This window comes from Mchenga conophoros, linkage group LG7 (assembly GCF_057382185.1).
Source record: "Mchenga conophoros isolate Kocher_MC1m ecotype Shallow Benthic linkage group LG7, M_conophoros_male_GT1.1, whole genome shotgun sequence".
Classification (NCBI taxonomy): Eukaryota; Metazoa; Chordata; class Actinopteri; order Cichliformes; family Cichlidae; genus Mchenga; species Mchenga conophoros.
This window is the reverse complement of record NC_140532.1, coordinates 41,273,264-41,291,505: the sequence shown is the minus strand read 5'-3', so window position 1 is coordinate 41,291,505 and position 18,242 is coordinate 41,273,264. Positions and strand designations below refer to the sequence as shown.

The following is an 18,242-nucleotide window of genomic DNA, read 5'->3' as shown; positions in this document are numbered from 1 at the left end:
TTATGAAAAAATAATTTATTTCAAGGTTTTGCTAATGTTGCTGTATCCAACGCCTACACAGGTCATCAGGACCTTGTCGCCCCCTTTCCGTTCGTCTTCTAAAGGCTTCTGGACCTCAATCTTGAACATAATCTGGAAGAAATCTCTGATGTGTCGGAGGAATTCGATCCTGTATAGACAGAGAAAGGAGAGTTTCATATTAATAAAGATCATCAGCCACCACATTTCTCATACATACCAAGTTTTTAAAAGCTAAAAACTTAAAACAGGTCTTTTGTTTTTAAAACCGTAAGACTTGACAGAAATGATCCAAAACTGATTTAGTGTTACCTGAATAACAGGAAGAGTGTATTGTGATGGCACTGCCAATCTTCAGTTATCATAGTACTGTACTTGAGAGGGACACAGCACCGGTACCATGATAACTGAAAATGGACAGTTCATAGTTCGCTCCTCATTCAAGAAGACGGACATCTGGAACAAGGTTAGTGCTCAGCTGTTTTTATACTGCTGTACTTTTATTTTATTTGGGTTGTTTGCAAATAAACACACAAATTATGCATTTAAAATGCAGCACACACAAATGGGTTAGAAGTAGAAGCAGGGTAACAGAAACAAGACTCATTAGACTTTATAATAATTTAATCAATACTGTGAAATATTTTATAAACTACAAAAATGTAGTTTATCAAAACATTATCTTAGGTGCCACCCATTATGAGCCTAATAAAAAAATCCCTCCAAAGCCATGTGAACCTGAACAGTTGAATCTGATTGCACATGTTACTCAAAGCAATCAAATTAAAATTGGGCTCTGAGTAAAGAAACCCTTGTGGTTGCATGCCACCATCAGAGTGCTCTTAGCAGAAACCCTGAATCTTTAGTGGAGTGGGTTAAAGTTCAGTGGAAATAGATTAATTTTGTGTTCATTTAAGAAATGCAGACTTTTTTCCTTCCTCTCTGATGATCCAGCTGTACAGAGTATTATTCAGCTTCTTATTGTGAACTTTGGGATATTGTCATCTGCCAAAAGAGGACTAGTAGAAGAATAATTAAACGTGGGATTGAGTGGGTTCCTCATTTGCCGTCTGTACATTTAACTTTTGAATGGGTCTTACGTGTATGGGGAGAGGGGTCCCAGGAGAACCTTCGACACGTCCTGTTGGCCAAGGGTCATCAAGAGCAGCGCCAAGCTCTGATTGGATGAATCCACGCAGCCACCCTAAAACAGAGAGAGAAAGGAGGGCGGGGGTTGTGTGTCAGCAACTAAAAACTACACTGAAATGCGTCAAGGAGGTGGAAATGTTTAGAGAAATCAACTTCTTGACAGTGGGATTGTACAGCGAAAGCTGTGTAGATTTGTTTGTCTGACTTTTCATTAAAAAAACTAAACTTTTTTCCTATTAAATATAATTAAGCAGTCTTGAAACAGTTTGGCAAGTTGTCACTAAAGTGTTTCTTCTTCTTTCGTGCTCACATAATGTATTAGTCGACTTTCCAGTCATCTTCCTACCATTTTCCCAAATGACACTAACACTCCCAATTCCATCTACATGTTAAATATTTAGACAGATGATGCACTCTCAATATCCAAGAGAGCACATGCCATTGCTCTAACAGAGCTCAGTGTGCGATTTCCCACTGTGTGCAATGCACAACTGGACACACCCAAGAACATTTTATAGTCTGACCTTTAAAATAGTTGTCCGCTGGTAGTTTGAGTTATTTCTTGACATGCGATATGCAGCATTAACCTGATCCGTTCTAACAACGTACTTGTGTAGCTCAGTCATGCTCAATTATGGCATCATGACAGCTCGTCAGCAGAATTTTGATTCAATTACATAATCATATCATGGAAACCATGGTGACGGTTTCATCATTTATTAGGTGAAACACATTACAATGACTTGTTAGAGGTTTACCGTTGTTAGTCTATGTAACATTTATCCCTGTGCTGTCCGCTCTGATACTGCATCTCATCTTATCCACTCTGCTATTTTACACTTTACTCTTCTCAGAGCTGCTCTGGAACAAACAGGAAAAGAAACCTAAAACTGTTTCTGAACGAACTAAGAAGCATGACACAACAGCGCCATTTCTAACCACCAGTTTCAGGCCCTGCCTTCCAGAGACCGTCTCCAGAGGCCATCAGCCAACCACAAGGCCTAATGGAAAAGTCCCTTAATTCCTTTGAATGAAAGTTAATCCCTTTCCCAGCCGCTCAAAAACAGACAGTAAAGCAAATAATTGAGGGTTAACTTCTAAGCATCACAGATATATTTGACCTGAACCTGTAGATCTATATAACACATATTGATTTAAATTCACTAGAAATGATAGATTAGGTGATACAGAAATATTCTTTTTTTTCACAAGTTGCCCAACAGGTGAGGAACATAGTGTTTCCTAAGCAAGCTTATGAATTCATTAGCATTAAATGAAAATTAATGGACGCTTTCTCCACAAACCTGTTCCATGATCACCAATACAGTTAATCAGTTGGAAAACAATGCAAAAAGCAAAGACAAGTGTGGTGCATCCTGCAAAGTATACAAAAATTAATTCCATGATGAAAAAAAAAAAAGTAAAAATTGAAAGAGTGCACCACTTACGTCAGCTCCTGTGTTGATGCTGCTTCCAAAAACAAAATGTCCATGGAGTAACTGGTTTACAACTAGAAGACCGTACTGATTAACCATAAAACAAACAGAGCCAAACATACAGGGCACCTGCGCCCTTTGATGTGAACTGGGCAAATTTCCTCAGATTTCAAAAACAAAGTATTCCTGCCCCGCAAAATAAAATTAAATCCTTTTAACTCCAGAGTTTTCTTTTTGCTTCTCAGCTCTAGCAATCACTCTGTCCTCCTGCTACAGTTCGGTATAACACATAGCAGTAATTCAAATGATCTACCTGTTCTTCCAGCAGCGGCTAAAGCTTTTAAAAAGCCAAGCAACTTAAAGTAGAAGGCCCCTGTTAACCCACCACCCTCCAAGGAAGCTAACGAGAGATATTAGCTCTGCACTCTGTTGCCTGGAATTAAGAGGATGTAGCCAACAATATTCCCCTTTCAGAGATAATCAGCACTATCCTGATCAGCTAACTTGACTCACATGGCTCCTATGAGAGGCTGGGAGAGGCAGAACCATGTGGAGGCAAACATGATTCACAGACTCTCATTGTACGTATTCTGATGAAATGGCTTTTTCCTGTGTGGCTATGCGACGTGACTGTTTACACACAGCAAACCTTTCACCACCTTTCAACACACAGATAACTAAATGAATAAAACAAATTTTTTAGTTTTATGTGGTCACAACCATCAGGCATTTCTAATCGATTAAATCTGTTCAAACACAGCGTATTCAGCTGACACGTTACCCAATCGGCTCGTGTATTCGAAGAATTAAACAATTTATGAGCGCAGATCCTGTCATTGGACATGAGCTGTAAGTTTGAAAGAAACTGGGGCAATATGTAAATGTACAATTATAAAAAATGCTGATACCTTCCCCAAAGAATCTGCCTCTCTTCCCAGGAAGGTTGTTGCTTGTTTGTCAAATGTGTGACCCACTGCACTCTGGAGCCACAAATACTTATATACTCCGTTGTGATAATGGCCTATTGGACCCCATACTTCACCATTTTTTTTTTCTTGTTAATACAGTTTAAAATTGAAGAAATGACTGATTATACAGCATTAAATTACACTTTTTACATATTGAGGGAGCTAATTACTTGATATTAAGGCAGAACCCTTTGAGGCTATTATAGATCTGAATGTACAAACTTAATTTTACCATTTTCTTGGTCTTCGGTCTAGTTTAACTTAAAAATCTAATTTGATTTCATGTCAGATGTCTCTCAAATGGTTTTCCTCAGTTGACACAGGCTGACTTCTCCTCCACAAAAAACACACCATGAAAGTTTTCATGATTACTTTTTTTTTTCTTTAAAAACATGATGCCCTAATTAAAAGTAGAAAATGCAGTCAAGTCAAGTGCTCTAAAATCTACCTAAACAAAAGCTGCTCTCTACATTGCGGTCTGTCCACAAACAAGTTTCTTTCAGTTGAAATGCAGGCGAGGTTTATTACCAGGGAATGCGGGTAAACAAGTGCAATGTCATTGTTGCCTAATGTGTGCTGACAGTGTATCTCAGGTATTCCCCAAGAATTCAGGAGTTTTATTTCAGCAGCAGCAGCTTTTCCAACATTGTTTCAAGCCCAAATTTACTTTAAATGATAAGAGAGTCCCCAGCACAGTTATAAAAAAAAAAAAACTAACAAAAAGTGGAATTATGAATGAGTTCAACTTTGTAAATATAATGCTGTAGTCTTCGCAATAGAAAATCTACATCGATAAAACTAGGTGGCATGTGCTCTAAGACTGGCTTATATCTAAAAAGAATAGTGTTGGATTCACAACTGCAACAAATATATAAATATTCTACAACATTCACTATTCACGATGTCAAGCTTTATTATGTGTACACAAAGACAAACTGGGATATGCACAAGAACACGGTGCACACAGTGCGCGTGTGTGCTGCAACTTTCCCTCTGAGAGGAGTTTTTACAGACTTTACACTGCCTGGTGGGCTGTTTGATGCAAAATTGTCCAAATCCAAATTACTCACACTCTTTCTTCCATTTCATGTTGTCAACATCTGATGTTTCACTGTTAAAGCTCACATATGCGTGTCTCATAAAACTGTGATAGCTCACCACAAACGATGTTAAGAGCTGCTTGTGAGGGAGCAAATGGAAGCACATTTAAATACAGCCGAGCCCTTATGGTAATGTTTCAGTCGACAACTAGCAGACTTGATGAAAACGGGCAGAAATCAGCTTTTCCTGCTTGTGATATGCAAATAAAACAGGATAGGCTTGTTATTTTGAATGGCAGTTGCCTTTAGATCAACTAGTTAATTAAAGCACTTTCAGTTACCTGCATTATTTAGCCTTTTCAGACATTGCCAGATTTAACAGTCTGTTATGCTGACAGTATTCTGTCATTAGATGCCATGTCTGTGTATTTTGCTTTGGCTTCCTGCAAACATGTCCACAGCGTTCATGCAACACATGTCGTAACACAACATTATTTGTGCAATATTGTGAATTGTGTGCGAGTTCCCTACCTTCACACATGTGCCGAAGTCAGAGAAGACTTGCCATTACAGCTTAAGAAGCTTAACAAGCTCTAGTTAAGTATTCAACTGTAGCTTGTAACTGTGGAAGCTTTAAAGTCTGAGCTGAAGTTCAAAATGTAATCTCCTGTGACATCCTGATACAGATCATCTATACGACTGTGAACTATTTATCATCACTAAGCAGTAAACTAGCAGCTGTTTTTTCAAGCACTTAAATGTGCATATCTCTCACTTAAAAATGTGCAAGAAATAAATTGTTGTCTAACGCTGCAGGTAATACATCTAGAATTACCTGGAAGCAGCAAACCTACATCAGCTCCCCTCGAAGTCAAAAACTGCAATATTTACTTAAATCCAGTAAATATTTGTATTTGTTAAATGCTCAAAAAAATATGTTTTTTTATACTTAAGATTAGGGCTGTGCGATATGACCAAAATCTCATATCCCGATATAAGATATTTATCATCCTGACAACGATATAAATCACAATAATGGAATATTTTCTGTAAATTCTGTGAATCTCAGGCAGCTCGACTTACGTGAAGTGTTTCCAGCGGGGTGTCCTTTACCTGGAGTCGAGTGTTTTAACCGATGCATGAAACTATTCATTTTCAGACATAAGTTGTAATGGCCGCCATTTTCTTTCAAAGTTTGAGTCTAACGTTTAGTTTTTTAGCACCTGGCGGCTCTTTTTTGCTTCTCATCCGTAAACTCTCTGCATACTCTTTCACGTGATTCACTTTATTTTGAAAAGGCTCAACAGGATCTTGAGCTTTATTGTGAAAGTGTTACATTAAAAAGAAACAAGCAGACAGCAGGACCACGCAATGGTTTTACCATCATTGTTGCTAACGACAAGACGTAAAAACAGGCGCTTGTCCGTCCGTAGTGTTGTTATATTAAATATAAGTGAAAGAGAGAACTTTTGGAAATTAATATAGCCACTACAGTGACCATCAAAAAAATGAAAAAAATATTGCTGTAAACGGTTTATTTTACGTTACCGTGAAACAAACGATAGCGTAATAGGAAACGATAGACGTTTCTATATCGTCATCCGATATATCGTCGTTATATCGAACAGCCCTACTTTAGATGCACCCCCAGGATTGAAGCAGTGATGTTCAAGCTCTGTCCTGTTTGCACAAAGAAATCCTGTTGGCATATCTAACCATTTTTTCAGCCGCAGCTCAGATCAGTCCTTGTTTAATAATATCTTTTTTTTTTTTTTATTATTATTATTATTATTATTATTATTATTATTATTATTATTATTATTATTATTATTATTATTATTATTCACAGGTTTTACTTTATACACACACACACACACACACACAATCTGGTGCATGCCTGTTATACTTTTATGTACAGCCAGGCATCAAGAGCCTCTACACAGTATTAAATGTCCATGTGTGCATTTACCCGATATATCTCCTCCAAAAGCAGTTTTGCGCAATTTCTGCCAAGGTCTTCTGGCAGTATGGGGTCTCCCTGCCCCTGTGGCGTGGATAACATCTCTGCACTAAGGAAGTAGCCGTTGAGCGTCTCTGCTACCAGTGTCAGACCAAAGCCTGGAGACCTGGGGGGTTGACCAAGTACAATGATTTAGTCCGTTTCCACAAATAAGGGTTGAGAATTAAAAACACATAGAAAACCCATGTAAAGCTTAGCAGCTTATAAATGTAGGCAAAGATACCCACTTGCCAGAGTTGGCTCCTTTCATGTGGTCAGTATAGATATAGATATCTGGAAGAAACTGGTTGAGGATGCCTCTGGCTGACTCCACAATCCTATTGCCCATCTGAGGAGAAACTCGCACTGAATATCTGTGTTTGAAATGTCAAGGACATGCCATTCAAAAGTGTGTGTTTGTGTTCCCACTTTGTGATGCAGAAATTATATCAAAATCAAGAGGCAACAAGCTAGTATTTAGTAACAAGTTCAAAATCATGATGGCTTCCTGCAACTCATATTACCAGTTATGTGTAAACTTCATCAGCAACATTGTGCTCATTTATAAATAGAAACTGAGCTAAAGTTTAAGCAAATGATTCATGAATTGATTCAACATGAGCTACTCTGGCCTTCTGTTCTGGGTTTTTTTTTTTTAAATATTAATAACACATCAGTTGTGCCATGTTGATGTAATTGTAACTAGATCGGACTTATAATTGTACAGAACTGATCTCTTTATTATTACAAAAAAAATATGACTCATCAAACTAAAATGAGCACATAAAAATTACCAGGGCTAAAATGTAAAGAGGCGTTTCTGTATTTCGATCACTTTCATTTTGCTTAAGGTGAAATAAAGTGCAAGTCTAAAAAGGATACGCCACTCCCCTGATCCTCTTGATCTTGCCAGGGTCAGTCAGTTGGACGGGTCTGACGGTTTTGCGGACAGGACATGTAAACACTACTTCTCCACCCCCACCAGGCGCCATTCCTCTCTTCACCACCTGAGGGTGTAACACAAGAGACAGATTAAGATATAAGATGACATGCATGGCTACCTTATCCATCCCTGGGTTTGACTGCATCTCTACAAAAACAGAATACCATGAGGTCCTCACCTTGATGTCAAAGCCCTCTCCGTCGATCCCAAACTTCTTCATCACTGGGAGGGCTGTGGACTTCAGCAGATCAACCTGGCAAGGAACAGTGAGATTAAATCCTGACGCACACCCTTGTGCCTGCAGAGAGTTAAAAACTACCTTCCAAAACCCTAGAATAAACCCAGTCTCATCACAACAACAGGCAGACGCTGTTCAGTTTCCATGACAACACCTCTCTCCAATGTCCTCAATTCATACTTCGCAAGGCTTCCTTTTTTGTATGATATGTTGACAATATCTAATTTGAAACAATGCACCTTGAAGAAAAGGGCTGAAGAGAACAATACAGAGACTGGCTTGTGTGCAAAGGATGTGGCAAAAAAAAAGGGTGTAAAAGGGGAAACCAGAGAGCAGATGCATGTTACACAACTGCCTCAAGTCAACACATGAGTGTCTAAATTATTACAAAAACATGAACCCCAGTGACATCAACTTCTGAAAATATGTGTACACAAACTGTGCGCACACCAATTCTTAAGTGAAACACTGTTGATCTTAACTGACGTATAACGTGCTCATCATCAAGTGTGCACTAGAGGGCAGTGTCCATATGGAAATGGGAGGTGTGTACTCCACCACAAAACACGCAGTTCATTTCTTTGCAGATGCACGGCTCAGCTCCACCCAGTGCGATCATGAGGTGGATGAGTTGCAACTAAATCAGCAGAGAAAAATGCAGAACAAAAGTTGGATGGTGAACATATTTATGAGCTTACCGTTGGGTCAGTGAGGTCATTGGTAACTCCCCTCAGAGTGGCCTTCAGAGGGGACTTCATGAAAGGACCCAGCATGAGGAGGGCCTCCAGATAGTACCCAATTGAGCGCTGCGGGTTACAGTCATGTTCTACAGTGCCTCCATACAACAACCCAGGCTGGTAAACTAAAACGGTACCTAAGAAAGACAGTGAATGGCAATATTTGCTAAAGTACAAATTTATACAGCACATTTTATTGCACATAAAGCTAATATACCTAACATATAAACCTCCAGGTTTAAGTCTACAAAGCCTAAAGGAGGCAAAAGTAACAAAGGAAAAAATACAGCTTAACCTACACAGTGAAGCACACACAAATTATTAAGTGTTATCCATTTTACATCCAGATATATGCTGTATTAAAATAACATACAACATACTGTACATATAAAACAAAAGCAATAAATACTTTATTTGGAAAAATACGGAACTACGACGAAATATGCATAAGATTATGCATAAGACTTTTATTAGTTACAAATCAATAATTATGAGTCAATTTAAGACATTATTTAAACCTTGCTACAGGCCCACAACTTCACTATTGGAGCATCCTTACTGCTTAAAGCTTTAAATAATTTCTACCTTTGGATTGCGAGCTTAAAGAGAGGCATAAATGACAAATATTATGGGAGAAGACTGTGTATATTAAATGCAAAAGTTCATCATGGAGTAAAACATAATAAAACAAAAAAATCTTAATTTTGATCATGCGTCAAAGTTGTCGATGAGTTGGTGAAATCTCCCCTCCGTTGCACCTTCACAGTAAACAGTCATTACTGTGCATAAAATACAGTCTGTGACAAAGGCAACACCGAAATCACACCCTCGCTGTAACACTCACCCGTTTGGTTAATCTCTATCGTGGAGCCATTGGTCAACTTGTCCAACAGTCTGATAAAATTGGCCTCAAAATCTGGAGAAGACAGAATTTATATGTAGAGACTGGAAAAAAATGTCACATGGTAATTTATTTTTTAATTTGTCTGGCACTCAAAAACAATCCACCCACAGTGTGAACTTTATTCTGACACACCAAGACACCTCAAACAACTCAAAAAACTGCCAAATCACTGCTTCGACGCCCCTTGACACGCTTATCGAAGACACAACTTCATAAGGCAAATGTACGACCACACTCGTGTCACTATCAAACTACTGTCCCATCATTTTCCCTCCTCTGACGCCCAGCGACTGAACACACTCCCAACTGCGTAACAGCTAGCCAGTTAGCCAGGGAGCTAACTGCGACGCCACATGCGGAGCGAATCTGTTTAAAAACTCACCCCTGAGTCCCGGCTCGTCATCTTTAGACCTGATGTTTTTTATCTTAACGCGCTTCCCGCTGAGTGCGGACAAAACCAGACGCTGTCGGAGAAAATTGCAGCCTTCGTAGGTGAGTCCGTGGCTTGCCATGTTATTGTTGTTTGTGCTTGGCGTCAGTAAAATCCACGTGTGTTTGTCCAGGAAGACGTTACTGGGAGGGGGAGATTACGGCAAGACAGTAGGGTCAAAATAATGGTTTCTACGGCTGCGTTGCCACACTACTGTTACTAGATGGCACACTGTAACCACTGACGAACGCTAGGTGGGCGTGGCTAAATGACGCACAAATTAAAGGCACAAATCTCATAAAAAGTGTAAACAAACAGCAAAAATACGAATTTCTGGTTTGGCCTACAGTCTTTCTTTAATAAACAGAAATTAAACAAAATTAAATTACGATAGCATTTTCGAAATTATTTTTCGTTAACAGACAACAAAGTAAGGAAAACAACCAGTCGTACCATTTCTGCTAATATAATTTAATTATTTGAAAAGTCCCACGTTATTTTTTTTAAAGATTAGTGTGAGGAAGCAAACGAGTCGTCGTCCAACCTAGCGTGCCTGGGCTGCCAGCTAGCCAATCCCCTACACAAGGGATCGGCTCATACAGGATTAAACACCGCCACCTTGCCAGCAAGCTATTTATTCGACCAGTAGACAAATTATATAACGTGTTATACAATAAATACATGTCCGGTAAAGCGCAGTGTTTAAATGGGGGGTGGGGGTAAGTTTCTCAGCACGCAGGAGAAAGGAGCTCATTTTGCTCGGTGTCCGTCGTCTGAGGGGTGCATCATCTAACCTCCTCTCTCTGGCTGGCCCTGAGCCCGCTGATTGTAGTTCTCATCATCCTTCTCCTCCTCCTCTTTGTGCAAGCGCTGCGCAACATAAAAAGTCCACCGAGTTCAAACTAGCTGCTTAAGACGCGCCCACTCTTTCTTGCGTTGTGCAGTTTTGCAAGGAGAAGGGAGAGTGGATCTGCTCTGCGTTTCATGAGAAGGGAACACTTGTTGTTACTCGATAAAAGTCAGTTCAAACTCGCTTGGACATGGTGCTGCCAAGAGTTATCCGTGCTGTCATCATGGGACCCCCGGGGTCGGGGAAAGGAACGGTGTCTGGGCGCATTACCAAAACTTTTGGACTGAAGCACATTTCCAGTGGGGACATTTTGAGAGCCAACATAAACGCGCAGACCGGTAAGATAGTTTTAGCTCGAGAGGGAGGACACGCTAAGGCATTGCAAAAGCTTTCAGGAGTTTACGTGTCAAACTGAAAGATTTAACTTAGTATTTATCAAGCTTATTTCGCTTAAAGCCACAGCTGGTCGTTACGCACAAAGTGCGAACTTAAAAACGAAACAAGGCAGCTTTTCTGCAATATTCTGATAAGAGTCCACGCCTACAACAGTGTGATTTTTATCTGTCTGTGAAATACTAAACATAGGATACAATTTAAACATGTTGTGTCTTCTCTAATCAAGGTCAGCGTTGTCAGGTTTATACTGCAAACATTTGCGCCAGAGTTACCTGGACCTTGGAGGAAGGCCCGCTACTGCTCAATATCACCTTGGATGTGGCTGAGAGCTGTAAAGATAAGATAGCCGTGAACTTTTGCTTCATGAAAGGAGGAGTTACACATTTGAAGGGAAAGAAAAGGTCTGTTTTTACAGCTGCATGAAGAGAATCCCATGTTGGTTGATTTGGAGTGTGCGATGTGTAATCGTGCTTTAACCGTTAGTTATACTGGGAAAGCCTAAAACATACAGAGTGCAGACGTGCAGGCTTAACTTAATTCACTTGAGCATCTGCCAATCAAAGCAGTTTTTATGCAGTGTGACTGCTCGCATTTTTAAAAGTCAGACTTTTTATTTGATCAAGCGATCCCCCAACGCATTCTGCTTCTTCATTAAATCCGCTTAGAATAAAGCACTTTTGGATTTTGGTCATGAGTACTCCATATAAGTGCCGGCTGTAAAATGCATTTCCCAGCTGGCATCGTCTTTTGGCTGTTGCTTGGCAATGCTTTCGTCTGCTGTCCGAACAAGGTTCACTGTGCAGTCCAAAGAAGAAGAAGTACGAGACATTGAGTAGTCGCTGTGCCACAGTGACTTTTGCACTGTTTCTGATTAGCACAGCAGGTCATTTCTGCGAGGCTTGTCAGGAAATTCCTTTCCTCTGATGGACTCTGGCCAATTAAAGTGGAAGTAATAGAAAAAAGGCTTTCGCTTTAACCTCTTCAATTTGTATTATACACTATACCACTTTTTGCATATTAAGTGTAAATATGCTATGGTATTTGCATCATTTTATGTTTTTTACCTTGTAATTCAGCATAGCTTGTCTTTGTACAGCTAACATCTGTGTGTCACTGAGTAGCTACACACACTGTTTATAATGATGGAGACACTGCAAACACTGGAAGTGTTAGAATAGCTGAAACATAAAACAGGTTTTCTGGTGTAGATGCATGTTATTAGGCTTCTTTGTCAGGCACATGCAGCCAAATGTTGATGTGGTATCCGTGTTGGCTTTATGAAGTATGGATTAAAAATTGAGGCACGAAGGGAAAATTGTACATTTTCTAACACAAACATTCTTCCTTTCTCTGTCTCATGTGTTGTTTGTTTTTTGTTTTCCTCTCCTGTTTGTTTCAGAGCTGGGGCTGCTAATGAAGTCCTGTATTGATCAGGGTCAGCTGGTACCTGATGACGTCATGTCTCGTCTCATCCTGAATGACCTGAGGGCAATAGATGGCGGCAGCTGGCTGCTCGATGGTAAGTTTTCACAACTTTGCATCAGCACTCGGTTCATCTGGTAAAATGAGTGGTAGGCGATCATATTATCAGCATTTCTAGTTAGGAATTGTTGAATTTGTTCTATAAAAAAATAGATGTAACACTGAAGGAAAGACTTAGACTTTAATTAAATTACTGGCATTGATCGCACCAACCTTGATTCCTTTTTTGCTTTGCCTAGATTTCCTCTGTCTCTTTCACCAGGTTTTCCTCGTACAGTGTCCCAAGCAGAAGCTCTGGATGTTGTCTACACCTTGGACACAGTTATTAACCTCAATGTACCTTTCCAGACCATCAAGCAAAGGTTGACTTCACGTTGGACTCACCTTCCGAGTGGCAGAGTATACAACACAGATTTCAACCCGCCTAAAGTCCCTGTAAATATCCCTTTCCTATCACTCCCTGATTTAGTTTCTATTAGATGTTTTATACCGTATTTAGCCCAGCTTTGCACACATAATTGCAAAAATCTTAAGTTTCAGATAGTCGGACCAATTTAAGTTTTATTATGGTAAATGACCTGTATTTATATAGCGCTTTACTAGTCCCTAAGGACCCCAAAGCGCTTTACATATCCAGTCATCCACCCATTCACACACTGGTGATGGCAAGCTACATTGTAGCCACAGCCACCCTGGGGCGCACTGACAGAGGCGAGGCTGCCGGACACAGGTGCCACCAGGCCTTCTGACCACCACCAGTAGGCAACGGGTGAAGCGTCTTGCCCAAGGACACAACGACCAAGACTGTCCAAGCCGGGGCTCGAACCGGCAACCTTCCGATTACAAGGCGAACTCCCAACTCTTGAGCCACGATCGCCCCATTATTACTACCGTAATGCAGCATTTCATAAAAATAAACAGACATGGTGTTAGTGATGTCTGGGGCTGTAACTGATAGAACCATGAATTGAACGTCTGCCCATCAGTTTGTGAAACTCAAGCGCACTTGGGTTATGCAGCATGACAATGATTCAAAACGCACCAGCAACTCCACCTGTGAATGTCTATCACTGTACCAAAAAATAAAAGGTTTTGGAGCAGCCCAGTCAAAGTCTAGATTTGAATCCGATTGAGATGTCTTGGCATGACCTTAAACAGGCCATTCATGCCCAAACCCTCCAATGTGACTGAATTAAAGCAATTCTGCTAAGAACAGTGAGCCACAGTGATGTGAAAGACTTGTTACCGGCCATTGTGAAAGCTTGATTGCTGCCAAGTTATTGGGTTTTTGGGGAAGCTTTCACTTTTTCGCACAGGGCCAGGTACGTTTGGATAGCTTTTTTCTTTTCCTTAATGACAGAAGTAATCATTTAAAAACTGCATTTTGTATTTACTCGCATTATCTTTGTTTAATATTAAAATTTAGTTGACGATCTGGACCACATAGTGATGCGAACAGGACATGAGGCCATTCAGGTTTCTCAAATTTTCATGAATGTATATATTTGCTCAATAAAGATGTGGAAATTCAGAGTAAAGGATACCAGATTACAGGAAAAACTCCAGTATAAATCTTAGTAAGGTATTTGGCCACCACATGCTACCAGAATGACTTCAGCATGTCTTTGGAAATATGCTGGAAGGATGAATACCAATCTTCCAAGAGATATTCCCTCACTTTGCATATTTGGTAACTCTCCTAAGAGTAATGGTAAACACACTGAGAGCCTTTAATATAATACTTACTCTCTCATGTCAGATTTCCGAGTTTAACTTACTGCCTCAATCAACTGGAATTGCTTGAGGCAGCTAATTCTTTCACCATGTAAATCATTAATTTCTTGCAGAATTGTGGACAGCATGTTTACAGTGCTCCCTCTTGACCTCAGACGTACCCTTCTGGGACTGTGTCTGCTGTCTGAGTAAACTAAAGACACTGTCATATTCCTGGAACTGTCCGAGCCCTTTTTATTACAGTCTACCCTCCTGAAATGTATAACAGGGTGACTGATCCTATAATGGACGCAGCTGGTAAAAGTTGATGTTTAGATGGTGTCATGGAGCAGAGGTGTTGAATATATCTAGAGTCCTCTCAATCCTCCGACAGTCATAAAATATTGTAAAGAGTTTGGAAGTGTAACCGATCAAAAAAAAAGTGTGCTGTTAAAATAAAAACTAATTGCATTAATACACTTTAATCAAAAAAATCATGTTGAAGGTCAAATTGTACAGGTTCATTAGCAACAAATGTCTGTCTGAAATGAGAATGAAATTCAGAAATTCAAGTTCCTAATAGAACATCAACTACTTCTTAACAAATAAACAACATTTATCCAGATAAATGTCAACCTTTCAGTTCCAGAGAAATGTGAGATGAATAGTTTTAGTTCAGTTGAGGATATTTTATATATGTGAAGGGTTGTTTTTGTTTCCTTTTTAGTTCACAGGTAGAAGATGAAGGGTAACTAAACATTAACCTAAGGCAGGAGATTATAAAAAGCCTTGAGAGTTGCAAGAAAAGAGTGTGAGAGAAACGTAACCTTTGTAAGCCCCACAGAAACGGACAGGTTGCATATCTGAGCACGTCAAATGGGTAGATTTGGGGCGCTGGTCAAGTTCACTGGGTAGAGCTGAGACACAGCGTCTGCCTTTCACACTATTATTATCATTCCTGACTAATAGCTTGTGGTTCACGTTTTTGTAAATCTGTGTTTTTAGTAGAAGTCGCTGTAGCTCAAAGCCTCGCAGTGCTTTCAGCACAGATGCAGACTTGTTTACACTAGCCACCTTCTAGTAATGCTCCCAGATCACTGCAAGGGGGGAAAAAGCATCCTGTGAGGTTTTGGAAAGTAAAGAAGCCAGCCTGCAGCAATCTTTGTAGCTTTCAAATTCTTAAAGTCAGAAATGTGCTTGGCAACATGGGAAATGAACTGAAGGCAGCCCCTTGACACTGATGTCTCTGTCACGTTTCATTCAACACTGATCAAACCCTACAAACGGTTGTGGATTAGTAAGATGATTTCTACTCTGTTCCAACATGTCTCATATTTTTTATGTTCCAACATTTATTGCCTAATATATCTCATTATTAAAGAGCCAGTATGTAAAAGAAGTAACTAAAACCCTCCTTTGCAGCACATAGTAAACATGCACAAAAGATCAGCATTAAGACAGATTTCTTTTATCTCTGCAGGGCTTTGATGATGACACAGGGGAGCCTCTTTTCCAGAGGGACGATGACAAACCAGAGACGGTGACACGGCGATTGAAGTCTTACGAAACCCAGACGGAGCCCGTCTTAGAATACTACAGGTAGAGCACCGCAGATACCTTAAAACTTAGTGCCAGCAGTATATTCAAAAATCTCTCTAATACTCACCAAGGGTCCAGCTAAAAGTCAAAAATATTGAACCATGACCTTTTCATCCCTGCGTATTCTTCAAAGCTGTTTGCATGACTGAAGAAAATGCATAAGAACCACATTCCAGCAGCCCTAGCCAACACTGCATCGCATTTTCTCTTTATTAAATCAGGTGACAGATGTATAAATATTTATCTTGAAAGCTTAAAACACAGGCAGGAAAATTCATGGATCTTATGTTCTGTTTCTGGGCCAGGAAAATCTATGACTGTTTCCTTAAACCACAGAGATGCTTTTATCCAGTGTCCCACTTTCCACTATAACCACATTGCCTAAAAGTCTGTCATTTGCAGGAAGTACAGATAATAACAGACTGAGAATAGAAGAAGATGCAGATTTAATGTTTAAAATAACTTGTTCTGAAGTTTAGGAGCATTTCCAGCTGATTAATAGATGTACATGGATTTCCAAGTTCAAATGCTGTTATTGAAATCTGATTTGTTTTGTTTGTTTTTACCCTCCAGGAGTAAAGGTGTGCTAGAGACCTTCTCTGGGACAGAAACCAATAAGATATGGCCACACGTTGAAGTTTTCCTTCAGAGAAAATTGTCTTCAATCAATCAAAAAGTTGAATAGAAAGCCTGAGAAGAGTTTATCGACAGAAACCACTGTGTGCATTGTCCAGTCAAAATGCCACTTTTGCATTAAACAAAGGGAGTAAAATATTCTGAATGTTTTAAAACAGGGATAACACTCATCTTACGTGTACAGGAGTACACGGCAGTAAAATGGCACTTAATACAAAACATAAGCTTATAGTAGTAATTTTTCCACAATGTTGACATTGGTTTTTGAACGTCTCAGGTTGTGTGCAAAATCTTTTAAACAGTAGTTGTTAGACTTTGCACAGATTGCCTCTTCACTCCATAGTGTGCCTTTTTATGAAGCAAGCAGAAAACTGAGTGACTCCAATATTAAGGTTATTAACAGTAAGTGAAGGCTGCGTTTGCAGAGTATAACAGCTTGACGTGTGCCGGTGAATGCAGCCAGTTTTTAAGGAAAGTGTAAAGTCTTTTCTAATTATAATCATTACTTCCTTTCTTGTTTGATTCTGATGAATAAGAATGGGCACACACTACAAGACTGACTTGTTGTTTTGTTTTTTATTTTTTTGTTTTTTGGGGGGGGGGTTAAACATGAGAAATCCCCTAAAAACAATATGGTGGGCTCTTTATGTTTTTGCTTTAGCATTGCTTTTCCAGAACTGCCTTGCTGGGTTTGTTTTCCATGCACTAGGCAGCTACCCCAAAGGGAAATGTGCCACATTCTACAAATTACTGTAAATTCACTTTTGCACTCAAGTGCCTTTTGCTGCTTTTGACAATAAACGAGGTAGTTAAATGAATGTAAATGATTTTGATCGTAGTGGACCAGATTAAATGACCAGATCACATTTCTTATGTTATTTCTTTTTAATTAATCAGAAAAAAGCATTATTGTGGAACAGCCTCTTTAGCTAGTCTTAAGTGATGCTCTTAAATTCTGCCAGCTATTCCTTGTTGTCATTGACTGATATTAGCCATTTAATGTGAATGTGACAACTAAAAATATATAATTATACAGTTTGTACAAGGCTTCTGTGCTGCTTCTGTCTTGTTTGGGAGATGTTGCAGTACTTAAGTATCATCTGCTGTGTTGTTGTTTCTTTTCCCTCTTGTTTTTGCACTCTTTTCTTAAAGTTTCTCCGATATTGTTAAAAGCCACAGAAATGCAAACCTACCTTGAACTGTACTGTACAGATCGATGCAGCAAATGTTTCCTGTGCGTATTCCGAAACACTTGAAGATAATGTTTGAAGGCGTATCTCCTTTCATAGGTGACTCACAACTATGTTTATAAATCATAATAAATGTCTTACCTAGATTCCTGGTCATTTTGGGGGTTTTTTATACATACGTCTATAAGACAACACAAAACACGCCATCAAGCACTGTATGCAGACTTTTTCCAAAAACAGTCCTAAATTCATTGATTAGAACACAAGACTAGTCACTTTTCTCCCTCCTTTCTCAATGATTTCAATGCAAACACAAGTTTATAAATTCCACTGTTTTCATCTCAAAGACATTATTTGTCACTTCCACTTAAGCCTAGTCTGGTGTAAGTGGGATAATATCTAGAATTTGTAAATTATTTTTAATCAAGCTTGCATCAGACTGTAGTCAGAGCTCCGATATGCAACGCTGTCACTAAGTGTTCAGTTTTGGAGCAGCCTATATCTGAGATGCTTT

The 18,242-nt window shown here is 39.4% G+C and overlaps 2 protein-coding genes across 2 annotated transcripts; one reads left to right on the top strand and one right to left on the bottom strand.

Moving 5' to 3' along the window:
• rcl1 (RNA terminal phosphate cyclase-like 1) lies at positions 1 to 10,090 on the bottom strand. Its single transcript, XM_085279294.1, has 9 exons — positions 9,815 to 10,090; positions 9,373 to 9,444; positions 8,490 to 8,665; positions 7,732 to 7,806; positions 7,493 to 7,617; positions 6,859 to 6,984; positions 6,581 to 6,737; positions 1,119 to 1,222; positions 1 to 169 (listed from the first exon to the last, which is right to left on the bottom strand). The coding sequence occupies exons 1-9, from the start codon at positions 9,942 to 9,944 to the stop codon at positions 16 to 18; spliced, it is 1,119 nt and encodes a 372-aa protein (XP_085135420.1). The 5' UTR covers positions 9,945 to 10,090; the 3' UTR covers positions 1 to 15.
• Positions 10,091 to 10,629: 539 nt separating this feature from the next.
• On the top strand, positions 10,630 to 17,874 carry ak3 (adenylate kinase 3). Its single transcript, XM_085279297.1, has 5 exons — positions 10,630 to 11,050; positions 12,508 to 12,627; positions 12,853 to 13,025; positions 15,784 to 15,902; positions 16,476 to 17,874. Exons 1-5 carry the CDS (start codon positions 10,903 to 10,905, stop codon positions 16,585 to 16,587), a joined length of 672 nt encoding a protein of 223 aa, XP_085135423.1. The 5' UTR covers positions 10,630 to 10,902; the 3' UTR covers positions 16,588 to 17,874.
• The last annotated feature ends 368 nt before the right edge of the window (positions 17,875 to 18,242 follow it).